The 27,550-nt window shown below is 42.9% G+C and overlaps 1 protein-coding gene across 1 annotated transcript; it reads left to right on the top strand.

The window, feature by feature from the left end:
• On the top strand, window positions 1-24,883 carry ARSF (arylsulfatase F). The gene is made up of 11 exons (XM_033112428.1): window positions 1-124; window positions 1,358-1,418; window positions 2,639-2,788; window positions 4,643-4,764; window positions 6,914-7,036; window positions 8,529-8,952; window positions 12,436-12,572; window positions 18,234-18,368; window positions 19,908-20,070; window positions 24,008-24,129; window positions 24,513-24,883. The coding sequence occupies exons 2-11, from the start codon at window positions 1,408-1,410 to the stop codon at window positions 24,881-24,883; spliced, it is 1,758 nt and encodes a 585-aa protein (XP_032968319.1). The 5' UTR covers window positions 1-124; window positions 1,358-1,407.
• Window positions 24,884-27,550: the final 2,667 nt, after the last annotated feature.

Genomic DNA, 27,550 nt, shown 5'->3' with positions numbered 1-27,550 from the left:
GCTGGTGATAGCAGCCTACTGTTTGGTTGGAGATCCTAGGTGGCTTCCAAAAGATTCAAAAGCTCCTGAGGACAGCCTTTCAATTTCGTCCTAGACATCGGACAGACGACACCACCGACACACTGTGAGTTACTGGGAGGTGTTTTGTGCTGGTCTTAGCTTATCAGTCACCAGTGTTGTGTTTGGACCAGCCCTTGGGATTCTTACTATGATGGCAAGGCACCCTTCGCCAGGAAATAACCACCAGGACATTTTGAAAGATTTATTATTTATGGGATCTGTAAATGACACAGCACAGGTGGGGCCACACAGTGAGGCCATAGGCAGAGAGAGAGAGAGAGAGAGGGAGAGAGAGAGAGAGAGAGAGAGAGAGAGAGAGAGAGAGAGAGAGAGAATAGGGTTGAGGGTTCTGCCTTTATTGGAGTCTGTAGAAGATGCATGAGTGTAGACATTTTTGGCCCTTTTGTTGTTTATCTTTCTGTTGTAACAGGTGACATTGAGGGGCTCTGAAACTTAGAGGCTCCTGCGGCTGTTTTCTAGAATTCATTGGATCAGCCTAGAAGTTGATTCCAAAGCAATTTTTGTTGGAGTCATCTCTCTCCTTTTCCTTCCTTTCCCTTTCTATACCAATAATTGGGTTTTTTTTTTTTTTTGGCGGTTTCTGTCATCTTACTTTTGAGCAAGACAGATTTATGGAGAGGTTAGTATTACGTTCTCAGTGTTACTTTTAGGTGCCAATAGAAGTGACAGCTTTCAGATGGAAGATGGGTGTTGCTCTTCTTTCATTGCAGTGGATTTTGCTGTCATATTACTAGGTCATCATGCCCATGTCCCCAATGGGATACAACCATTAACTTTCCTAAAATCACCATGCAGTGATCTGCCTTTTGGAATGATGGAGAAACAAAGGAGATAGATTCAAATAATCTCCCTTTTTCCAGTGATCCGAATTCATGCCAAGCAGTTGTTCTGAGTTTAACTGCTTACATTCAGTAGCTCATGGGGAGTGTGTTGTCATCCAGACATGTTTTAGGGTAGGTTTAGGGATGCAGCCAATTCACTCAACAGCCTAAATGAGCCAGATGGCCGCAGGAGTTGGCACAGCACGGACTCTCTAAAAATGGGCCAACAAAAAAAAAATAAATAAAAAAAATAAAAAATAATAAAAAAAAAAAATAAAAAAAATAAAAATGGGCCAACAGAGCAAAATCACTTGCTGCTCAGAGTTCGCTCCCTGAAGAGTCAGAAAACAGTTCTGAAAGGTTGGAAGCAGAGAGATGTGGCTCTCCAATTCAGTAAGAATTTCACAGTAGGACCTAGCTTAATCCTCCTGAAGATAACCTGCTTTTCTTTTCAGGACCTTATATCTTTGACCAAAGTAAAGAGGAAGCTACTCGGGGTGACGGAATGAAACTCAGGTAAAGGGAAGTCCTGAGCCAGACGAGGAACACACTGAAACATGTGGATAATTTGGTGACATTTCCACAATCAGCTTGATCGCCAGAGGCCTTCGACATCACGTGTTCTTTAGATGGTTGGCCATCAGATGTCTAGATTGATATCCTGGGTTCAGGAAGTCTAGAATTAAGAAAAAGATAGGAGAGATTTACACGCGATTGGCACAAATAGAAATGGCAAATTTCCCACACACCTATGTTATTTTAAAATAGTGTAAAAATGGGGTGAGAAAAAAACACCTCAATCAATTTCGGGCAGAGGAAGAGTGTTTCTGTAATTCCTGCGATTTGGCAATAGGGAAAGACCTGGGCATACGGTTCCTGTCTTCAAGGAGTTCACAGTTTTGGGGGAAAAGTTTGGGGAAAATAGCGTTGCAATTTTGTGGGGCCACTGTGGTTTCAAAATACCATTAAAGGGCTCTGGAAACAGATGGGGGTCAGTGACTCTTTGTCTGCTCCCTCCCAGAGGAGGTAGTTAAGGTGGGTTTTACAATATGATTAAAGACAAAGTTGAGATTGAAGCAATAGTTGAAATGTCCAGTATCCATTCCCTGATAACTGAGTAGGGGTTCAGTAGGACGAGAATGACATGTTTCTTCAAGAGAACGGGACTTGAGCTGGGGTTGAGCGAAATTTTGAAGTGGACGGAGTCGGTCTTCAGTTTTCAGGCTGCTTCTTTTCCAGAATTCAATTTTCTTCCATGCTCCCCTTATCCTTTATTCTGTGGCCCCCTTTTCCTTTGTCTTGCTTGCCTGTTTTCCTGGTCTTCAGCCAACTGTTTCTCCAACAAAGTTGCCATATCCATATGCGGTCCCATCCCGGTGGGAAGGGCAGTCAGCCTGCTCTGTGTCCCAGTGAGAGAATCTCCCACCTCTTCCTCAAGGAATGCATCATTCAACTCTGGATCTGAATTCTCAGATGTCACCTCCTGGAAGAACAATTTGTTTCTGTGAGCTGAGAAACCAGGAGGGTCTCCTCTAAGCACCGCTCGTTCCGTTCAACTGACATGGTCAGTGCTTGCTTTGAAAGAGAACTCCGGGAGCCTGGCCTGATCCTGGAGAGATCAGCCTGTTGTCCAGCAGATCCCACTGCATTCAGAGAAGATGGTGTTGTCATGGAAGCGACCTCCCGAGGCCATCCAGATCAGTGTATCTCCAGTAAGGTCCATGCTTGTTTTTCAGGAGCCGGCTGGTCTCCCTGTCTTGGATGTGGTTCCTTCTAAGCGTCTGCCAAGCGCAAAGGGCCACTGATGACAAGCCTAATATTGTCCTTATAATGGCGGATGACCTTGGCATTGGAGACCTGGGTTGCTATGGCAATGATACCATAAGGTAAGGCTACATGTGGGATCACACTTTGTTATCTATCGTTCAGGTGTGGACAGGTCACACATTCTATGACTGCGTCTACGTGCAGCACCAAATGGACTTGTTGGATTTTCTTTCTTTTTTTTAACAAAAGAAGCAAACAGTGTTGCGGTATGTGCGGATTCATCTTTTGTCATCGGTATATAGTATTACCATTTTAATGATTGGATGATTGGTCTTGATTGGAATCTTGGTTCTGTCCTTCTGAGCTGGGGAACGTTGGACAAGTTACGTAAGCTCTGCGGGCCTCAGTTTCCTCAGGTGTTGAGTACACAGGTGAATAGTACGTACCTGTGAATTCACATACGCAGGTCGCTCAATAGTCACCTGGCACGTAGTAAGTAAGCTCGCTCTATGATGTAGACTATTACGATGGGTGGTGATTTTTCCACATATTTTTACTCGGTAGAATTAATCCTCCCATTCTTTCTAACTTTGAAAGCCAACAGACCCTTTTGAAGGCGATGTCTTTCTCTTTCGACAACGGACATTCTGAAAGAAGTAAAACAAATAGGACACTGAAACTCCGTGCTTTACGGCGGGTTATGAAAGCCATCTCTATGAGCCGTGCCTATCTAAAGCTTAGGGGTAGAGCGTCATGAGACGTACATAGGGCTCGTACATATTAAAAATTGTGTCATGGTGTTACTGACAGAAGGCAACGCTACTCTTCTATGCTTTTGGTAAGAAAAATTAGGAGAGGCGGAGAGATGGTTATCAAAGCAGATGACGGCAAAAGTAACGATTGCTTCTGATAAAGCGAGTTAGGACTCTGCAAAAGGGGCATAAGAAAGTAAAGAGCACATATCTTCCGACAATGTGCAGAGCTGGGCGTAAATGTTTTGCCGAAAATACCAGTCACTTGAGAAGTGAGATGATAATGAGAAACGTAAAAGGAGGCAGGGATGCCCCCTACATGCGGTTTACAAACAACTTCTTTCTTTGCAAACGGCATCATACTGGAACACATGGTCGGTGGTTCTCAGCTTTACATGAGGGATCAGAAAAATGCCGCCGTGAGGCTGGTACTTCTTTGTCCAGCATATTACTAAAGCCTCTCTCACACACACATCGAGGTCATTTTGTTCGGTTTTCATCCAGCAGGGAAAGTGTCTTCCGTCCAAGGCTGTCTTTCATTCTCTTCAATCTCCGGCTAGTTTCATGGTCGGTCACGTGGCGGTTTTGCCACCTGTGTGTAGAGAAGGTAAAGACGTGTTGAACATGTGAGTTGTACTCACCCTTCGATGTGTAAGGATCGAGGCATAACTAAGGTCTCTAAGTCCTCAGCCTTAATTACTGAGGCCAGAGACACTTCAATACCGGGGGCGCCAAAAAAATATATATTCAAATGGACACTTTGGTCACTGTTGCTCAAGCAGTAGTTCACCATAATCAGAAGTCTCTGATTATGGACACTGAGCACCTCTTGTCATTGCAGACGTCACACGCGACTTGGATTCATCTTTTGTCGTCGGTATATAGTATTAGCATTTTAATACATTTTTTTCCCTTTCTTAAAATGTGTCTACATTTTTTGGCACCCTCTGTATTTTACATCTATCACTTAAAAGGTAGTATATATATTCAGAAGACACAGTACCGCAGAATCAAATGGTTCCAATCCTGTGACAAACAACCTATGGTCCCCGAGATGTGGGATACAGATGGAGAAAGAGCTCGTCGTGCAAGGTAGTTTTTGTCCCTGCCTGAGCTTGGGGAGTTATAGGGAAGGGAGCTGTTTACCTTTGGGTCCCTCTCAGTCTCTCTGTCTCTCCTGCCTGCAGCCCTCCCCAATGTTCAGTTCGTCTCTCTTCCTAGGACTCCAAATATTGACCGCTTGGCTGCAGAAGGTGTCAAGCTGAGCCAGCACATTTCGGCAGCCTCCCTGTGTACCCCAAGCAGGACTGCATTCCTCACCGGCAGATACCCCATCCGTTCAGGTGTGTGTGTGCCCACGCCACGGCTCCTGCCTGCTGTCCTGTTCGGGTGGGAGAGGACAAAAACGTAGCCTGGACACTCCTGTAAAGTTCCAAAGTGCAAACACGCCCACGTGCTTGCATAAACGGCCACTGATGTCACCATCAGGGTCACTATGGTCCTTCTGTGTGGCTAGTCGTGGCTTGTCATCTTGTCACCTCATGGTGATGTTTTCTTGTCAATGCCCCGTGACAGGCGTAGGCTTCAGGTTCTGCCCCAGGATGGGAACGAGACGCTACCGTGCGAGGGAATCGTTAACAGAACCTGGCTCTCATGACAAAGGGTCCACGAGAATGTCCCAAATGTTGATCACCGCATTGTAGCCTGTTTGTTTAGCCAGTGATCCACAGACGGACCACGTGGGCTGTTTCCGCCTTCTTTTCTTCTTTTTCCTTTAAAAAAAATGTTTTTATTCAGCTAACACTGATGAGCTAACACATCATATTATATCAGTTTCGGGTGTACATCCTAGCTATTCAACATTCAGAGACCTGAAGAAGTGATCTTCATGGTAGGTCTCGTCCCCACCTGGTCCCACACCATGTTGTCACCATGTGATTGGCTATATTTCTCATGCTGTATATGACGGCCCCATGACTTACTTATTTCTGTCTTTTGACTGTAAGGAATAGTTCTGCTAGGAACGTGCCTGTGCCAGGTTGTGTTTGGACACGTCTTTTCAATTCTTTTGGATACATAACTAGGAGTGAAACGGCTGGGTCCCACGGTTCTTTATGTAAAGGTCTTCATTTACGGGCATAAATCCCGTAGTTTGAGACCAACCAGGGTATACCATTCCAAGGCCAGTATTGATGTCTAATTTTTAGGGAAGACTGACTAGTTCCTTCCACTAGTGAGGGTGTCAGGTAATCTTTGCCATCCCATGAGGTTTGCAATATCTGCCTTAGCTTGTGATAAGGTTAGTCGGGTCCAGGAAAAGTCAAAATATTTAGTCTCTGTTTTGTTTTGTTTTTTTTTTTGTCCTTGTAGTAAACTTGCATGTGATTTGTTGCTCAGTTTATGTAAAACTTGTTTTCGTAACCTCTCAGAAAGAGATGTGTTTCCTGTAGATGGTATGGTTTAAAAAAATCTGATTTCAAAGAGTTTTCTTTTGCGTCAAATTTAAAGTGATGACAGCCTGCTCTCTGAGAGCTCCTGCCTTAATCTGCTCTCCCATTTTTATCTGGAACTTTTTTTCTTTTTACCTGCTTGGGTCCTGTCTCACCCAATTGTGTTTCTTCTCCCTGATGTGGCGGTAGGTTGGATTCTACTTGGGATGGAAACCAGGATGGGTCAGTGTGGAGAGTTCACCAGGGTTAGATGGCCCCACAAATTTTAAAATATATCCAGGATCCTGCCACCACCCTCCACAAGACTGAGCAAAGTCCACTCCCCAGAGACACCGGATGGGGGTGGTGGTTCTTCAGTTCCTGCACCCTTGAAAAACCTGCTCCTTTTCTTTGCTGCTTTTCTACAAATGACAGGTGTTGGGTCTCAGGATGGCTGGTCCCCAACTACCTGACACCAGTTTTGTCATAAGAGATCCAGAAAGAATGTGTTTTCCCTTCCCAGATGCCTCCAATGTCAGGTTTTGAACAGGAATTGAGCTTACATATCTTTACTGCAAATAGAACTAAATCCTATTGTCAGAAAAAAAAAGTTTTACTGAAGACACAGTGAAGTTTGAAAATTTCACGAGATGTCACTTTTTTTTCTGACCCATGGATTCCCTAGTCCACAGAAGGCACTGTTCAATCAGCAGTGATCTATGGACGTAACATCCTGTGTCATCGGAAAAATGCAGGAGGCTATATGTATACAGTGTTTTCCGAACGGTGTGTTTGTGTGTATCTGAAGGTGTCACGCGTGGGTGTGCACGTAAGGATTTAAAGGGGTTTTGTGTTATGGGCCAGTGTGAGTTCTGTCTTTGGAGGTAAGGATTTCTTCCCCTAAAGGATGGTTTTCTCTTCCTGGCCATCATCTCTCCACCTCCCTGCCTCCGACTGTCCAAGGCTGTCTCTTTTACTCTGTATCCGGTGGGCACCTGCTTACCCATTGCGTCCGTTGGGTACCTACTTACTGATGTGCTGTTTTTCCCCACACCACGTTTAGGAATGGTTTCTGATGAAAATACTCGTGTCATCCATAGCCTCAGTGTCCCTGCCGGACTCCCTCTTAATGAAACGACATTTGCAGCCGTAGCCAAGAAACAGGGATACAGCACAGCACTTATCGGTAAGAAGCCGTCATCGGTGTCACTCTTTGTCTGTTAAGTTCCGATAGGCCTGGCTTTAGTTTTGACGCGCTGTTTTCTTGGACAAATTTTGTTTTGGAATGAGGTAGCAGCAGGGCTATGGCAGAGGCAGTCCTCTGCTGTCTAGATGGTCCTGGCTCACAGGTGCTATTTCAACGGCCATATCCTTCCTGAGGATCCGAGATGAAGCTGCTCGTATCTCACAGGGTCCTTCTCAGGCACCGGCAGGATGGTCCCTCCTCATTGCGCTGTGCTCACCTGGGAGCCACGATAGCAATGCCTCTGAGTGAGTCCTCCTGAGAAAACCCAAACAGCCTTAGCAGCACCAGCTTTGTATGGCGCATCAACTTTTGGTGCTGTAAACATGTCGACACCGTGCATCCATCACCCAAAGCCTGATAAGGAGCGCGTGCATTGCCTTAGACATTCCCCATGGGATCAGAGACAAGGAATTGAATTCTTTGCACAGTGGAGGGACACATCAGATGTTTTCGAGCAGAGGTTGCACAATAAGATCGAATTTGCAGGGATCCTTGTGCATCCTGGGGTCGCTCACTGCGCCTCGTCTGGCCTGCTTCTTTATTTCGCTGAAGCAGAACCATGTGGATTTCCTTCTCCTCACTGACGAAGATGACACAAGTAAACTGACAGTGACCCTTCTGCAGTGAAACCTACTGTCCGGATTTGAGAGGACTGAGCTTTAATTGGCATGAGATACTGTGCCATTTTAGGGCCCTTCTGTTTTTGTAACCAATCTGACACTGGTAAGAGAAGATGACTTTAGGAGTTGTAGAACAGAAATCTATTATCTATCATCTATCTGTCTATCTATCATCTATCTATCTATCTATCTATCTATCAATCATCTGTCTATCTATCTATCTATCTATCATCTATCTATCTATCATCTATCTATCATCTATCTATCTATCATCTATCTGTCTATCTATCTATCTGTCTATGTATCTATCTATCTATCAATCATCTATCATCTATATCTTCTATCCATCTATCATCATCTGTCGTTTATCTACGTATCTATCTTCTCTCTATCTATTCATCCATCCACCTTCGCTCATATTTCTCCCGCTGTCTAATAGATATCTACCTACCTACCTCTGCACCTATTATCTGTACTCCACCTTGGCTCTGTCATGATGCATCTTTGTGACTATGACTTGTCCTGTCTGTGAATGAGAAGCTGCCCAGTTCACATCCTTGCTGTGAGCTCACAGGTACAGCCCACCCCCCTTTATTTTTCATCCTACCTATTCGCTTGCAACCAGATCTTAACATAAATGTCTGCCGACTGAAGACGAGCACAGAATGAGAATATGCTGAACTCAGGTTTCTAAGGAAAGGAAAACGCTCTGCTACTCCATTTTTGTACATGAGCTGATGGTTTCCAACGAGGAACGATCCCATGATTTTGGGGGCTATTATGCTTTTTTGTGTGTCTGTGTTTTGTTTCAGGCAAATGGCATCAGGGTTTAAACAGCCGATACCGAAGTGACCACAACCACCATCCGTATAATTATGGGTTTGATTACTTCTATGGCATGCCATTCAGTCTGTTTACGCCTTGCTGGCCAGACCCTTCACGGGACACAGAATTAGCCATCAGCTGCAGACTCTGGATCTGTGTGCAGCTGCTCGCCGTGACCGCGTTAACCCTCACCTTCGGGAAACTCAGTTGCTGGTTCCGTGTCCCCTGGTTCGTCATCCTCCTCATGATTCTTTTTACTTTTCTCCTGTGCTGTGTTTGGTACTACAGCTACACATCTGGTCTGTATTGGGACTGTATCCTCATGCGAGAGGAGGAGATCACTGAGCAGCCCATGAAAGCAGAAAGGGCTGGGTCCATCATGATGAAAGAGGCCGTTTCATTTTTAGAAAGGTAAACGAAATGAAAAAAAAAAAATCCATGGTATGATAACGATAAAAGAATGACTATTTTTTTTGTTTTTTTAAAGTAAGAGGTCATGATTTGAGCACTGTTGAGTGAAGTATTGCTAAACACTGTCATTGTTTGGGCTAAACAGTAATAGAATGTTTGGAGGCCCCCTGGCCACTTCAGGCAGGGCCTAGAGGGGTGACTCCCCTTGTGTGTAAAATCACAATTTCTCTGTTGGTTTTGAAATTTACATTTCATCAGAGCAGGCAGCCAGACTCACCCTAGAGTCAAACTCATGACCCTGGCTCATTAATTTACAATGCCTGTCATTACCACACTTATTTACAGTGGAAAATATATTCGCCAGGGAAGTAGACACTAGAACACATTGGCCCTTGCAGCGTCTCCCTGTTAGGGAAAAGCCTACTGTAGAAGTTAGAATCTGAGGGCTTATTGTTGATTGTGTGATATGTAAGGATCTATTTGGATAATTATAAAGCTGCCTGGGTCCAGAACACAAAAGCTGGAAGCTTTCTGAGGCAGCTACGTGTACCATCCTCGATGTGTTGGACCTTCTTGTGGAAAAAGGCTGTGGACACATTTCTTTTCACTTGCTCTTTCAACTAAGATTGAGGCTTTATCTTGATTGATTGGCATGCTGGTATCTAGACCTGAAGCATGACTTCACATTTCATGATGGTAAGAGATATAGAAACTCACGACAGGAAATAGGATAACAGTTGTAAGTAGCGGGGAAGCCATACTTTTTTCCTTCCTTTTTTTAAAATTTTTATTGGGGAACAGTGTGTTTCTCCAGGACCCATTAGCTCCATGTCAAGTCATTATTTTCAATCGAGTTGTGGAGGACACAACTCACTGTCCCATGTGGGGATCGAACCGGCGACCTTGGTGTTACGAACACCTCACTCTAACCACTGAGCCAGCCGGCTGCCCAGAGGCCACACTTTCGAAAACAATATCTCAGCTGACTAAGATATTCAAAGATGAGTAAGAGCAAGATGAAGGAAGGAGTGGGTCGGCACTGCCGGCAGAAGTTAAAGCATGTGGAAAAGAATGTTTGCCAGAATCTGTGAGTAATTTGATCCGGGCAGGAGATATGACAAGCCAGCAATGGTGAGGGGACAAGCCGAGGTGTTGGAGTGTCACGCAGACTTGATTGAGCAGGTGAAGAATGTGTGTCACCTGATAGCTAACGTTGTCCCTGCCCCGTAGCCCGGGGGGAGAGGATGAACCTTGAGGTGGGAGACGTAGAACCATATTTGCATTGCAGATGTGTGCAACTGCACGGCTGGTTTCCTGTAGGGCAAACTCTTTTATTTGCTGGTACTCTTCCAAAGGTGCCGATTTCTAGGAAGATTGACAAAGAGACCACTACGATGTTGCTAGATGGCTTCCACCCCTCCGAAAATTCACTATAAGTGACCCTGTCTCATTCTGTCAGCCAATTCATCTTAAAACACCCCTCCACCTTGTAGCTTGCGGATTTACATTAATCATTTAAAAAGAAAAGAAAAGTTGGTGTTGAAATGTGCTTGGATCACCAGAACCAAGGTCTATATGATCCACAGGGACTTAATATAGAAAAGAAAGAGCAATGGATGGTGAGCAGGGAGTCTGGAGGTTTACAAGCGACCGCATTGTCTGACAATGTAACCACACACAGGCGACTCAGGTTCAGGATGCTAGGAGCTGCTTTCACGTGGCTTTGAGTGCATGAGTGTCCTATGGCTGCTGTGACAAGCTGCCATCATCTTAGGGGCTTACCACAACACACCTTTGTTATCTTGTGGTTCTTAAGGTCAGAAAGGTGAAATTAATTTTACGGGGATAAAGGTAGGATGTTGCCAAGGTGGGTTTTTTTCTGGACACTCTAGGGGAGAATCTGTTCGTGTCTGTTCTAGACTCTAGAAATGGCATGCTTCCCTTGGCTTGTCGCCGTGACACTCCTGTCTCTGCTTCTGTTGTCACCGTGCCATGTAAGGTGACATATTCACAGGTTCTGGGGACAAGGAGGTGGGCATCTTTGAGGTGAGCTGGTATTCAGGCCCCCCACGCTGAGATAACTCTTTATTTTGGTAGCTTCGTTTAGAATGTTAAGTGATTTTAAAACTTTAAAGGGCTAGACGTGTGAGATACCCCTTCTGTCTTACTGACTTAGGTTTCAAGAAGGACATTTTCTGAAAGGGACCGAATGCAACGCAGTCAAGTCTAAGATAGCCAAGTATCGTAGGGGGTCCCCCTTCACAAAGACACCCAGGAAGCTAAGATGAGAGAATGGATAGGCATCTTGTTTTTCTCTACCAACTAGCCCCCTTCTTTCTTATTTCCCAGGGTTCCCCCTTTCAATGTGTCCTATAAACACATGGAACCTCTCTCCTCATCAACGTGTATCTTAGTGTCCTAGGGCTACCATAAAAAACATGGCAGAAAAGGGTGACGTGACACAGCAGACATGTACCCTCTGCCAGTTCTGCAGACCACAAGTCCAAAGTCAAGGTGTCATCAGGGATACCATCCCTCTGACCGGTGCTCCTGCTCTCTTCCAGCTCTTCCATCTTCTCACATTTGGCAGCTGCCTGTGGTGTCTCCTGGCTGGTGGCCACATCACTGCAATTTCTTCATCTTCACATGGCATCTGCCCTCTGAGTGCCTGTGTATCTCCTAACAGCCCTCTTCTCGTAGGGACACCAGTTACGTGACTCTGAGCCCATCCCCCACCCTCATCATGACCTCAGCTTAATAAGAGCACATTCTGAATTTCTAGGTGGACAATTTTGGAGAGACACCATTTAACACAGTTCACTGGGAAGACTCTTTCTTTGTTCTTATCCACGTTTCCTTCCTATTCTTACACTGTGATAGCTCATGAGCAGAAATTTCCCCAAGAGTGGCTGCTGCCCTGCCTAGCTGAGGACCTATCGTTCCTGCAGACAGATGGTCAGGGTTGGAGAGAGTCAAGCTTGTTTCCTGACTCCTCCCCAGGGGAGCGAAGGTGTGAGGACGGCTCGCCAAGACGTTTCTTTCCATGCTTGCTCTCGGGTTGTGAAAGTGCTGACGTTGCTAAAAAAACACTCCCATGAAACATTCCAAGAAACATCCTCTGTGTTTCTTCAGGTGTGACCCTTGTCTGAGATGTCACGTGCCATTGGAAAGTGTGCCACCCAGAGCTGGATTTGAGTTATAGTTCTGTGATGACTTCCAAGAGTAGCGTATGTCCAACTGATCTCCTGGTATCGGAGAGTCAAAGGAACTATTGTGGCCTCACCTCCAAATTAAGGGGACAGTCCAGACGCTGGAGGGTTCTGGACTCCACTCTGGCTAGGATGGTCTCTCAAAGGGGCTGCCTTTTGTGTGTGTCCCCTCTCGTGGGGTGTGGAGAGGAAGGAAGAGAAGTGTGTCTGTATGCCAGAGAACCTGTCTCCACATGTTGAAAACTCCGCAATGACGTGATTGGTGTTTTCTCAGGCACCGTGAAGAACCTTTCCTCCTGTTTTACTCCTTTCTTCATGTTCACGTACCCTGCCCCACGATGGAGAACTTCATTGGCACCAGCAAGCACGGCTTATATGGGGACAATGTACAGGAGATGGACTTCTTTGTGGGTAAGTGGCTGGACCTACGTAAACGGAACCTCTGTGATTTGATCGTTCGGGACACTTAGAAACCAGCCTGATGGTGGGGATAACCACCGGAAGCGTGAAGAGAACCCTTCTCACTAGGGAGGGCTGGTTTTTGGCATAAACGATGTCCCAGACGGAAGCCCTTGACAAAGGAGACGCAGCCCTCGTGGTCGGTAGTTACCCTGTCCCTGTCTTTTCACCCTATCCACTGCTTCCCAGCCAGCACTTTTGTCAACTTTCTAGTGTCTCTAACTGAGGTCGGCCCTGAAATCAGATCATGGTACTCTCTGGTTGAACAGCACACCTCTATTTCGGGTCTGCTGAGTACCAAGATCTATGTTTGGGGTTGGCGACTCAGAGTCCAGAACCCTCCTAAGGGAATGCCCCAGAGACAGACAATGGCCGTTGTTTACATAATACATACGTCAACCGGCAAAACGCATTCCCCTTTTCCAACATGAGTGACAGAAAGCATGATGGCCACACCTGTTTGCAAGATGCAAACCTAAGGTGTGCTTGTTCCCCAACGGAAGATGTTGGTATGAAGTATATGTCAGCAAACAAAGAGAGGCTTTGGAAATCAAAGCTGACCAAAGGGACGCTATTAAAACAGTCTTAAAAACACAGAACCTATCTTAAAAATATTTCAGTTATAAACACGATTGTCATCAAACCTGTGCACATATTTATATGTGTATGTAAGTGATTATTTGTGGGTGTGTGGTTGTGCGTTTGTGTATGCCCCCTTTCACTTTGTACCTGCTCCCAGGACGAGAGAACACAGAGTGTTCTTAACATGGGTACTTCTGATATTACCCTCTATCTCAAAATCTCTGCTGAATCTACCAATCATTCTGCCTTTGGAAGGACATGAGGTAAGGGATTCAAACTCTAGAGGTGATAACTAAAACAACAAATTACTTACTGGACGCTTTAAAATTTTAAATTAATGAGCTGTTTTCAAAATATCTCGTTTCATAAAATTTAAAGACATGGCATGAAGGCGGCAGAGAAGGTACTTTGGGTGCAACTTGATTTCAGCAGGATTTTCTCAGTGGCATTCCGATAATATTACAGAAAAGAATGGGTGTGTTAAATATAGATGGACGTGCCACCACATTTAAAAGTCGGATTTGGAAAAGGCCACTGAGATTCACATGCCGTTGGCTTTGTATGTGTTGCCTCTCTAGCCAGAATTGGGCTTTTAGGAAGAATAATCACCTGCTTTGACGTGCAATTTCACAAGTACAAGCAATTTTATTTATCTCCCAAAACATCTACTCTGGAAGCTATCACAATGCTGCACTCCAATCCGAGAATAGTTGCTTTGTTTGTTAGAGAGGTTGATTTGTTGGAGCTCCTGGTTGGGATATCATGCGTACATTTGGAAATTACGCAGGTTTCACTTGGCAGAGCCCTTGCAATGCGATGTATTGGTTGAATAAATACTTTGACACGTGGCACTAATGGGACATGCACTGTTCCAAGGGTGCTCTAGACAAATCCCCATGAATGTTTTAGGAGATGGGTACCGTGTTCACCGTCATCACTGTGGGGACAGAGCCCCAGAGAGCAGTTTCCAGGCTCTCGGCCTCGCGTGGGGAGGTGCTGGCTCGGGTGGTGAATGACCATCAGCTGAGGCTGGTTGGCCATCAGCTGTAACTGGTTAGTTAATTGGCTACTGATGTAACTGCAGGGCTGCGTTGATTGGTTGGTAGGCAGAGAAGTGAATGGCGGACTGCGGATCGTGTGTCTCTCGGGGCCACCAGGGAGAATATAGTGGTATGACTCCCCTGTCTATGGCTCCGTGGGTGTTCCTTTTTGCCCTCGCCATGTCCTGCGTTCTTATGTGGGGAGCGGGACCAGAGACCCCTCAGGCCACCCCGCATGACATCACTCTCTCTGTTAACAGATGAGGAAACAAAAGCACAAGGTACCCACAGGTCAGGTACAGGTGAGCCAGGATGGAAACCTGGGTTTTCTTAATCTCTAGCTCAGGGGCCGCTGTGGAAAGTGGGTGTGGACAGAGTTGGGGAAAGAGAGCCAAGTTCTTCTCTGAAGCATTTCAAAACCTCTGAGACACCCCCGGTTGTCATTTCACGGGTATCTGGAACACGGCAGAAACTGCCCCCCCACCCCCGCCCCCAGGCTGGCTTCCTGGAACCCAGTGGGAGGTTCCAGAGCCAATCCCGTCCCCTACACCCACCCATGGGAAAACCTCTGGGTCCTCGTTAATCACACACCCTAAATGAGAGAAGTCAGCAGTTCTCAGGTCAACAGCAGGTTTCTCAGGAATGGGAGGGGAAGATGAGTGGTGTCATGAGGAGGAGGAAGGAGAGAGGGAGCAGGAGCGGAGTCTCGGCTGGACCCGTTTGCACTCGGTCAGGAGGAATGGGATTGGGATTCAGGCGTGGGTGTGTAAGGATGGTTCATAAGGCGCGTTCGGGGAGCTCCACCGGGCAGGGACCACCAGCCACGGAGAACGCAAACCTGTCTCAGAAAGTTACACCCGCAGATTTGCAGCATGAACTAAATCTCTAGGGTTTGCGACATGGACAGGCATATCCTTTCCAGGCATCGTGTTGCTTTGAGATGTTTCTGTCCTTCATATTTGGAGATTAAAGAAGTAATTAGATGTTTCTGTTCTTAATATTTAGAGAGATTAAAAAAATAATTAGTGGCCATGGAAAGGCTAGAAACACCTTTCTAGCTTCAACTGAAATGTATAATATATAATATAAATTTAAGATTTATATAAGTATATTTAATATATAAGCATATGTATATATTTCAGTTGATGATAGAAATATATATCTATATTATATTTATAACATTAATATTCATAGAAAGGTGTTAACCGTTTCCTTGGCCGCTATCTATTTATATTTTTCAATATCTTTAAATATTAAGAATAGAAAAATCTCAAAATAACTTAATACCTGTAAAGGATAGAAGGGTTGATTTTGTAGACCGTAGAGAGTCTAATCAAATAAATATTAGTACATATATATTACATGTGATGTAATACGATGATGATTATGTTATATTATATGAACATATAATATGATAGTTGTATTATTTGTGTATTTTAATATATATGTTATATAACCATAGTTTGTATAAAATATTATAAATATATTCTGCATATTGAATATATTACAGGTAATATATTTAATATATTTAAAACATAATAATTGTTTTATGAAACCTTGTAGAGTTCACAACATAAACAATTACGTTCGTTGCAGTTAATATCAAGTTTGTCTCTTATTCTACATACACATGGATTTAAGTTTTATGTTGAATGCATTAATCAGGTGACCGAGGAAAAATAAGTTCTAATAGTCATAGTGACAGGAAAAGTCTTATTTTATCGCATATATTAATGAAATAGCTTCCTTGTTTTACCCTTACACATGATGTTGGCCAAAGTTTTGAACTGATTTTATTCTTAATGGTTTGAGAGGTTTTTTTTTAAAAAATGATTAGACAGTGATCATGAAAATGTTTACATGTTTTTCAGCACCAACTTAAATATATATAATATTTATATATATAGTGTTTCATGCTATATATAATATAACATATACTATATCACTTATACATTATATATGTATTACCTCATTGATAGTATACTAGAGTAATAATATATGTAATAATGTATGCATTGAGAGAGATACGAGATATTGAGATAACTAGATAGTATGCTAGTAGAATAACATTAGTGTACTAGTATAATTTTCTACTTATATACAGAGGGTGCCAAAAAATGTGCACACATGTGAAGAAAACAAAAAACTGTATTAAAATTGTAATACTCAGTATACACCGATAACAAAAGACGAATAAAGTCACATTTGACTTCTGCAATGACAAGCGGTGCTCAACACTTTGTACCGCTCCCAGCAGTGTAATTTGAATAGTTTTTTCCTATCTTAAAAAGTGTATACATTTTTTTGGCACCCTTTATATTTATATTATATTATACTATACTGTATTATATTATATTATTATATTAATATATATTTTACATGTATACAGATATATGCTACAATATTTGTGTTAACTAGAGCCATGGAAAGTAATGGTTTTTCTTTGTGTGAAAAATAACCCATGTCAAGTTAAATAAATGATGACATACTATTCCTAGAGCTCCAATATCAACCATTAAACATTTAGAAATAAGTTTTCAAAAAATAAACGGTAGTACTGGGGACAACTCACTTATAAAGGAAAATGTTAATGAATTAACACTTTAATTAATTATTAAAATGGGGTAATTAAATATATCCTTTTCTGGATGAGAAAAGTGATTAGATAACAAAATGTTAGTTATTCCAAAATTAATCTCCTGGTGTAATGTGGTTCTAATTAAAGCTGTAATTACTGCGAGCTGGGGGCTGGTTCTCGTCACCGAGGTGACAATGGCAATCTGGACAATAGAAGAACTGACTGGTGAGAAATGTGAAATGTTCCAAGGACGGGTGTTGCTTCAGGAGTCAGTTCTGTGATCACAAAGCAGGTAGTACTGAAAATGACACTACAAACCCAGAAATATGTCTGCAGGATTTGCCTTTCCTATCAGCGAAGCAGAAGTAGCTAGCCTGAGAGCAAGTCCAATGAGGAAAAGGACTTCTGAGCAGGGAAGCTTTCTACATCAAGGCAGCTGGGATGGAAGACCCTGGGGGAAGTCAGTGACGTGGGGTAAAATGTGTCTCCTAAAAAGATATGAACACACTCTGAGTGAGCCCTGGTACGTGGGAATGGGACCTTATTTGGAAATAGGGTCTTTGAAGGGGAAATCAAGGTACGATGAAGAGAGAGAGAGAGAGAGAGAGAGAGAGAGAGAGAGAGAGAGAGAGAGAGAGAGAGAGAGAGAGGTTGCCAACATTTTAGGACTTCCGGCCTCCAGAATTGTGAGGGTGAAAAAAACAAACTCCATTGTTTTAAGACATGACGCTTGTAATAATTTATTACAATAGACTTAGGAAACTCACACAGTTGATTTAGGAAAAAACAGCATCAATTGAATTGGCATGTTTTTTCCATGCAAATTAAGGACATTGAATGAAGCTAAACTCAAGCTGGAAGGAACTACAGTTAAATACTTTTTCTCTCTAGATGAGGAGCAGAGCTAGTAAAAACCATGGAAAGATGGGGAAAGGCAAAAATCTTTAGATTTGATATAATGTCAAAAGAATGCATCATACGTAGTTTACATGAAGCACCACCTTGCCCACTGAGGAAATTTTAGCAACCACATGACATTGTTTTAATTCCTTAATAAATAGAGTCCTTACAAATCAATAATACAAACACGAGAACCCCTTCCCCCCCAAAAAAAATTAGCAAGAGCTTAACGTAACTTATATTATACATTGAAAGTATAAAAGCGAGTGTTGGCATCAGAAGAAATCTGTTTTCACCCGATTTGACCTAATCACATCTTAGACAGGAGACGCTGGTGGGAAATGGAGAAGATGGGCACACTCGCACATGATTCCTGGGAGGGTAAAACGGGTTGTCTGAGATGAGAAACCTGTCAGCAATGACTCCCAAAGAAAGGTGCAGCTCTTGGGACTAGTATGATCACCCAAGTCTCATAATGTCCTTCATGTTATGCATCCCGTTTGCATTTTCCAGGCAAGCTTCTCGATGCCATTGACAATTTGGGACTGAGAAATCACACCGTCATCTACTTCACATCAGACCACGGAGGGCAATTGGAGTCCAGGCTGGGCCATGTCCAGCTAGGTGGATGGAATGGAATCTACAAAGGTGAGGGGGCAGGATCCAGTGGGGGGGTCTGCTTGGGAATAAGCTCTCCTGCTCTCCGTGTGATAAAAACCCATGACGTGATGCAGCGAAGGCACGAAAAACTGACCAAGTTTCATTGATTGATTGATTGATTGATGCTTAGTAAAAAGAAATGGCAGGGCCCAAACCCCAGGAAATTGACCTTAAGTCATTTCTAGGAAGTGCTAGAAGACACCTCTGGAAATTGGCTTCCCTCATAATCTGATGAGATTGAAGAGAGTTACCGTAAGCAGATGACTACAAGCACTCTTTAAATGAGTTGAATAATGATTGATTATACCTACAAGAAGACCGACAGCACATGGAATAAGGAGTAATGGGGCCACAGAAGGAAACAAACCAGGGGCTCCTTGACCACTCAGGAGCTGTGGAAGGAGTTCTGGTGCTGTCCTCCAGAGATACCGCCAAGCTCGTCTAAGGCTTTACAATTCAAGTCACACGTGCTGATTCTATGTCCTACTGTGACCCTTGGTCCTTGAAAACCTGCCCACCCCTCACCAAACACATTGACCTGATCTGTTGACATGTATCTTGATGGTGTAAGAAGATTATCTGAAAGACGTTCGGCACATTTTTGTCAGAGGGACTGAAAGAGATTCTAAAGTGTTTTCTAGAGGAAGCTACGTTCTTGTTCATGCAAATATGGATTCTGTAGTCGGGTTCAGTAGGAAATGATGATTTCTGTATGAGTGAGATGAAGTGTTTGCCTCACTCTGGCAGAAGGGTGAGAATATCTGCAGCTTAGGGCTTGCACAACTAACGTGTGTGCTTAAATAACAAAACAAATTAATAAGGAAACTTTTATATTTTTGCTTGTGAGAACTTTAAACATCTCTCCATTGTTAAGCATGCTACGAGTTCCACTCTGCTTTGAGTAATCAAATGAAATAATAGGAGGGCCATTCTTCTTTATGTCATTCTTGCCTCCTGCTCTCATTGTCAGTAATGCCCTGGCTTAAGCAGTACGTTTGCATATTCCCGTCCTATTCCATTCAATTCGTTTCCAGCAGGCTTGATTCAGGAATGAACAACACACACAAAAATCCCACCTTCGTGGAATTTATATTCTTGTGGAAAGAGGCAACGCCAGAAAAAAAAAAAAGTGAGGTATCTGATATGGCAGACGGTGGTAAATACTACAGAAAAGTAGATCAGGAGAGGATGGAGAAAAATAGGGCAGAAAAAAATCCTGGGATGCGACTGCCATTTTAAATAACGGTCTTCCTAGAGAAAGATATTTGTAGCGAAGGAGGCTGGAGACAAAGTTGCTGTGTACCTGAGAAAACAGTGTTTTAGGCAGAGAGAATATGGTTAGTTAATTATTTAGTCAACAACCTATCAGCAGCCCAAGAAAACAGTTCCGTGGACACGTACTGCTGACCCCTTCAGGACTCTGCTCATGGGAGGCGCTGAGCAGAGATTGTCTTTCTTAATGTTGATTTACAAACACTCTTATGACAGTGACGATTTTAACTGGACCTTCACTATCTTGCCCTGTAGGTGGGAAAGGCATGGGTGGCTGGGAAGGTGGGATCCATGTTCCTGGACTTCTCCGATGGCCTGGAAAATTACCAGCTGGAAAAGTCATCGAGGAACCTACAAGCTTGATGGATATTTTCCCAACTGTAGCAGCACTGACGGGAGGAACTGTCCCTCAGGACAGGTGATGTCATATAATATGATCTGTTAACAAAGCTCTTTCTTCTCCTTCTTCTCCTTCTCCTCCTCCTCATCTTCCTACTCCTCCTTCTCCTTCTTCTTCTCATTCTTCTTCTTCTTCTTCATCTTTCTTTGTCTTGAGAGGATTCTGGACAAAGGAGACAAACTCAAACCCAACAGGTACACTTTCTCCCCAACACCTAGGTAATTTTTACCTTTGTATATAGCTGTTTATTGAGTGTTATTCATGTACCAGTCATCGATTTTTGCACTATGATGGACCATCTTAGACACTTTAGTTTTTATTTGGGAGGTACAGGAAGACAGGAAAATTTGGAGAGAGGAATGTGGCTGGTCAAACTCAGTCATCCATATAAGATTAAAAAATGAGCAATTCCCTAGTGTCCGGTGTGCAACATCCAGAAGGCTCAGATGAAGGGAAGGCATTCGATGAATACTTTGAACTTTACCCTGAATGTTTTAATTCCATCAGGACAAGTTCTTCAGGTTGCATTTTTACACCCACTGGAATAACTGACCTAATTAGAGTCAGTTTGAAGCTGATTTTCTGATCGTTCATTGATCGCAGCTCTCTAAGCAAATTCCATAGCTCCAACCCACTGACATTTCTCCCTTTGAAGTGCAAAGAGTTATTTTAAGGTTTCTTTCTTCATGTGATGGAGCTGATCTCATTTGGAATGAAAATACAATGTGTCCAAAAGCTAATTAGAAACAAAAAAAATAAAACCACGTTCTCAATTGTCTTTAATCCTTTAAATTTCTCTTTTATTATGGTTGACGTTCAATATTATTTTATATTAGTTTCAGGTGTACACCACAGTGGTTAGACATTTGTATAGCTTACAAAGTGGACCCCAATTAGTCTAGTCTGCACCACACACAATTATTACAATATTATTGACTATATTCCCTATACTGTACATCCCCGTGACTATTTTGTAACTACCAATTTGTACTTCTAATCCCTTCTCATGTTCACCCAGCTTCTCACCGTCCCTTCCCCCAGCAACCACCAGTTTGTTCTCTGTATCTATGAGTCTGTTCCTGTTTTGTTTTGGGTTTCTTTTATTGTGTTACTGTTGCTTATTTTGTTCTTTAGATTCCGACAAAAGGATTTACTGAGAATTCATATAAGATGATAACTGAATAGAGCTCCCTTTTACTTAGAAGGAGAGTATCAATTTCAGCTAAATTATCCATTTTTTGAAAGAAAGATGATAGCATTAGTACTACATGCAACTTTTTAAAGTTACTAAGCCTATCATAGTCATATTCTTTTTCCAGTTATTAATGAGGTGCTTTGACTTTGGGGCATTGGTACTAGTCTATATTTTGGACTCACAAAGGGCTATCTGGAAACTCAATCTTAAGTAAGAGTGTGTTGGAAGCTCTGATTAGGATTTTCTCATGGAAATGATTTGATTTTTACTTTTTTTTTCAGAATTAGCTCAAAAAAATATCATATCTTCATTCCCTCTACATTTCAGTTTTCAAGGGAAAATGAAGGCATGCATGCTTTGCAGAAATAAATTGGGCTGTCATGATTCAAGTTGCACTGGACATTTTCATAGACATCTTTGTGCGGTCATCAATTTTTTTTATTTGTTTTGGGTAAATGCCAGGAGTGGGGGATCTGGGTCATAGTATCGATATATGTTTAACTGTATGAGAAACTGTCAGATTGATTTCTAAAACGGCCAAACCACTTGGCATTTCCACCACCAATAAATGAAAGTTTCAGTTGCTCTGTATCTTTGACAACACTTGGTATCGCCAGTGTTTTTAATTTTAACCATGATAAGTGCCAACTAGAATCTCCGTGTGGTGCCAACTTGTGTTTCCCTGGTATCTAATGATGTTAAACACCTCTGTGTGTATTTATTTATCACCCATATCTCTTCTTTGTGAAGAGTCTGTTCAAATCTTTTGTCCATTTTTCAATTGAGAGTGTTTTATTTTTTTATTGTTGAATTGTAAGAGCTCTTTACACAGTCTAGATCCAACTTCTTCATCAGATACGTGTTTTGCTAATATTTTTTTCCCAGTTTGTGGCTCGCCTTTTCATTTTCTTACATTGTCATTGGACCAGCAGAAGCTTTCAGTTTTGATAATGGTCAATTTACTGTGTGATTTTTTCTTTTATAGACTGTGATTATTACGCTATATCTAAAAGAGCATTTTCCCATTCCAAGGTTACCAAAAATTTCTCTTACATTTTCTTCTGGAGGTCTTATACTTTCATGTCTTACATTAGGCTTTATGGTTGATATTGTGTGCAAATTTTTTATATAGTGTGAAGTATAAGTTGTGATCTTTTTCTCTTTTAAAAAAGAATTTATTGAAATGTAGCTAACATACAATATTATATTAGTTCCAGGGGTACACCGTAGTTATTCAACATTTATAGACCTAAAGAAGTGATCACCATGATACGTCTAGTAACCACCTGACACCATGGAACATTATTACGATAGGGGATATAGTCAATAAGTTTGTGATTTATTTTTTTCTTGCATTTGGATGTCTATTGTTCCTAGTGCCATTTATTGAAAGACGGTTCTTCCCTGTAGTGAATTACTTTGGATATTTGTTGAAAATCAGTTGAAACTCTATCACTGGTCTATTTCTGGACGTGATCCTGTTCCTTTGATTCACATGTCTGTCTATCCTTATGTCAATACTATACTGTCTTGATTACTCTAGCTTTCTTGTAAATGTTGCAATCATGTAGTGCAAGTGTGAAAAGTTTCTTTCGTTCTTTGTTTCTTTCTTTGTTTCTTTCTTCAAAATTGTTTAGGTGATTCTAGGTTTCTTGTTTTCCCCTACAAATTTCACAATAAGTTTCTCAATTTATACAAAAAAGCCTTCTAGGATGTTTCTTTTTAATGCGATTGCATTAAATCTATAGATCAATTTGTGGGAGAATTGATATCTTTACCATTTGAGTCTTCCAATCCACGAACATGGTCTATCTCTCCGTTTATTTCTCCTTTCAGATGTTTTCTGGCACTCAGCATATGAAATTTTAACATTAAAAAAAAGAGGGTATCCCTAGATATTTCATGTTTTTTAATGCTGTAAAAAATGGTATTTTTAAAAGAGTAGCATCCTGTTGGCTATTGCTAAAATATAGAAATAAAATTGATTTTTGTTTAAAGTTGGCCTTGAATGCATGACCTTGCTAAATTTACCTATTAGTTCCAGTAGCTTTTGAAAGGGTGTTCAATGCAGGCCATGATTCTATGTGAGCATAAGGATGGTTTTCTTTCTTTTATGATCTTGTTTAAGGATTATCTGGGACTTATTATCCTATTTTCTATTATGAGGTAGGTTTTATTATAACCATGTTTCTCTGAAAATAAGACCTAGCCAGACCATCAGCTCTAATGCATCTTTGGAGCAAAAATTAATATAAGACCTGGTCTTAAATATAATATAATACAATATAACATAATATAATACAATATAACATAATATAATATAATACTGGGTCTTATATTAATTTTTGCTCCAAAAGACACATTAGAGGTGATGGTCCAGCTAGGTCTTATTTTCAGGGAAACATGGTATTGTTTTCTAATATGAGGTATAAGATACATTTTCTGATATGAGACCAAAAAAAAAAAAAGCATACAGTTGTTTAGAGATTCTATAAAATCTCCCCTTTCAGGGTAGTGACACAGCTGCAAATGAAATTCTGATTTGTGAAGTCGTCAGAGCCTCTGAGCTGTTGAGACCCTCTGTGGCCATAAAAGCTTATTGTTCTTATCTCTCTCTGTCTCTCTCTGTCTCCCTAACAGCATGCATGGATTTCCCTAAATTCTCAGCAGCACACTGTTCTCTGGGGGAATGTCAGGGAGTGCACTGACCACCGTGGTGGTCAGCATCCTTTGCTTTATGTCCTTGCTGTGTGTCTGCAGGGTGATTGACGGCCAAAACCTTATGCCTCTGCTTCAGGGTGCCGTCCAGCACTCAGAGCACGAGTTTCTCTTCCATTACTGTGGTGTGTACCTCCATGCCGCACGCTGGAACCCAAAGGATAGTAAGTACACCAGCCCCTGGTCCCTGCAGACACCACAAGTAGGGTCACTCAGGGCAACCTTCCATGCTTTCCCGTTTTCTGCCCTCCCTCACCCCCAAGACCAGTCCTTTTCGTCTAGGGAAGGCCACTGAAAATACCTTCTCAGTAAAGTTTCTGAGAATTGCTCTTCCTCAGAAAAGCAGGGAGGTCACTTCCAGAAATGTCAACTTTGAGAAACAGGTCTTGCGACGGCTGGAAAAGATGTGAGACATTATCCTATAGGGGATGCTGACGTTCTAAAGGTTGATAAAGAGAAAGACCAGAAGAACGCTCGAGAAGGGGGCAGAACACACAGGAAGGGGGCACTGAGGTTGCATGTCTGTGACGTGTCTCTTCTTCTCCAGGCCAGGCAGTGTGGAAAGTTCATTATGTGACACCAGTGTTCCAGCCACCGGGAGCTCAGGCGTGTTATGAGACCAAGCTCTGTGAATGTTCGGGTGAAGGGGTCAGGTACCATGACCCTCCTCTGCTCTTCGATCTGTCCAGAGACCCGTCCGAGTCCACACCCCTGACAGGGGACACGGAGCCCCTCTATGAGTTAGTGATTAAGACGGTGGCCGACGCCGTGCAGGCACACAGAAAAACCATCATCCCGGTTCAGTTGCAGCTTGGGAAAGAACTGAATGAGGACCGTGTATGGCTGAAGCCCTGTTGTGGGGTGTTCCCGTTCTGCTTGTGTGACAAGGAGGGGAACACCTCAAATCTGGGGCCCTAAGGAGAGGCTGCGATGGACAGCAAGCAGCCAAAGACCGCTGACCTTGGCACTTTGAAATTTGCAAGAAAAGGATCTGAAAGGCAATGCGTTCATTCAGCATTCCAGATTATTAAATCTCCATTGGTTGTAACAATCTCCGAGAACTTTTTTTTTTGTTTTTGGATTCTTGGTGCTCAGTGTTTATCTTATTTTCCAACTCCTCCTCCCTCCCCTGCAACTCTGGTTCAAGCTGTTGTTCACAATCTTAGCTGTAGAGGGCGCAGCTCCCTGGCCCACGTGGGGATCGAACCGGCGACCTTGGTGTTAGAAGCACAGCGCTCCCACCATCTGAGCCGCCCGGCTGCCCATTTTCCAAGTTTGTAAACCTGGTTTTCAGTGCTAGGCAAGGGGCATTGCTAGCCATCTGTCCCTCTGGCCCTGTTGTTCTTTAAAGCAGACTCTACAAGCTACAAGTGAGGACCTGTGTACATGAAACTTGAGAGCCGGGAGAGGCAAACCTCCCACCAGGTAAGTAACAAGACGTGAAAACTGTCTACAGACTCTCCCTGACGTATGATTGTATGATCGGGTTACATCCTGATAAACCCATCCTAAGCTGACAATACATCAGTTGAAAGTGCCAACATCATAGGTTAACCTAGCTTCAACGTGCTCAGACACTTACATGAGCGGTGGGTGGGTCATTAATTATCCTGAGTATTATCTCAAGAGTAATTGCTTTGATCTCACCAGAGGCAGGAGACAACATGGGTGTTTTGCAGATGCGATGGGATGCGAAAACACAAAACGCAATATCCAAGAAAACGCTGGCAACGCAGCACACTGGACAGCGTTGGTTGTTGATCAGGGTGACCGCAGGGCCTGCCTGGGAGCTGCGTCTTGCTTCTCCTAGCCAGCATTACGGCAGAATCTCAGACTGCATGTCACCAGCCTGGGGGGGAAGAAAAGTTCAAATCCAAAATTCAAAGCACGGTTTCTAAGAATGAGAATTCCTTTCTCACCGTCGCACAGTTGAAAAATTGTTAATTTGGACCATTGTAAGTCAGGGACCTTGTGCAGTCTGAAGTAGCCATTCAGCCAACCAAAGAATTTGTATTTTTTTTCTTTTCTTTTCCGCAATACACAAAAGCTGATCCACGACTGGTAGAATTTCTTTTGGCACAACGTGGCAGTCGACACAGCAATTGGTGACACTCTGACTGTTGATAAAACTTCATCCACAGCAAGAAGATTCCTGAGAGCTACAAAAAGTGGGAGTTAAAAACCCAGAAGGGGCCCCGGCATTGATCTGCCCCCATAGAATGTTCTAGAACTTTGATGGAGTCTCTTATTTCTTTCTTACTTCACCCTCACGATTTAGGCATGAGCTTCCTGGGGCGGCGTAAACAAACCACCACAAATGTGGTGGCTTCGACCAGTAGAGATTTATTCTTTCCACGTTGTAGAGGCCAGGAATCCAAAATCAACGTATTGGAAGGACCACGTGCTCTCTGAAGCTCTGGTTAGAATTCTTCCCGGGTCTCTCCCAGCTTCTGGTTGTGGCTGGCCGTCCTTGACATCACTCCAAACCTTTCCTCTGTCTTCATATGGACTCTTTCCATTCCTCTGTGCCCAGGTCCAAATCTCCCTGTCTTTCTAAGGACATCTGTCATTGGGTTAGAGCCCAACCTCATCCAGTGGGACCTTATCTTAACTCGATCACATTTGCAAAGGCCCTGTTTCCAAATAAGGTCCCATTTGCAGATACCAGGGTTTACGATATAGCCCGTCTTTTTTTTTGGGGGGGTGACATAATTCAATTCCCTACACCACCTACAGTATCTGGTGCTTGCAAGTGTCCTGTGACTTGGTCCGGAGGACACAGCTCAGCAATTGTGGGGTAAATACAGGATCCCTTGCCGAGCCAATCCTAAACCCACACGCACAGACACCCATAATGCCACTCCAAGTTGTTGCCTCAAGACGAACAGAATTATGTGTTCGATCCCTTTTCCAAACATCTCTACTCTTTCATTGTCTTCCTTAAGGAGTAACATGCAAATCCGAAGTCAAACACAAACAAACAATTATATTAATATTAAATACCAAACAAGGATTTTTTTTTTTCCTCTAAGAAATGCTGGGTGACCATCTTGGATGTTTTCATCCCCGAAAGGATTACTTAGGAAAGCTCAGTCATTTTTCTACCACAACTTGTTCTAAGGTTTCCAACCCATCCTTATTTAATCATATAGCTTATGAGAAGTTTCCTTCTGAATTTAGGATCTCATAGGACAGAATCTTAGAATTTTAGCCTGAGAAGGGTCTTCCGAGATTGCCTCATCAAACCCCCTTAGTTTACGGATGAGGAAAACAGAGTGCAGAGATAGCACAGGGCAGAACCAAGACCACATCCTGGAGTGAGCAACCACCAGCTTGAATCCCCCGGGGGTTGACATCTCACAGCTCTCCCTCTGTTCTACTTCTTTTAGTCACGTGGACAGAAGGCTGTGAGAAAAAGCAAGCCACGTACAGCTGAAGAATCACCTATTTTCTTTCTTTCTTTTTTTCGTACAGTGATATATCTATTGAGATGAAATGAAAAAGATTCACAGGGTTTGACAGTATGAGTTCAGAAGCAATACTGCTTCTGCCATCTAGGGGTCTTTTGGCAAGTCCCTAACCCAG

Source organism: Rhinolophus ferrumequinum, chromosome X, assembly GCF_004115265.2.
Source record: "Rhinolophus ferrumequinum isolate MPI-CBG mRhiFer1 chromosome X, mRhiFer1_v1.p, whole genome shotgun sequence".
Taxonomy (NCBI): Eukaryota; Metazoa; Chordata; class Mammalia; order Chiroptera; family Rhinolophidae; genus Rhinolophus; species Rhinolophus ferrumequinum.
This window is presented reverse-complemented; position numbering and strand designations above follow the sequence as displayed.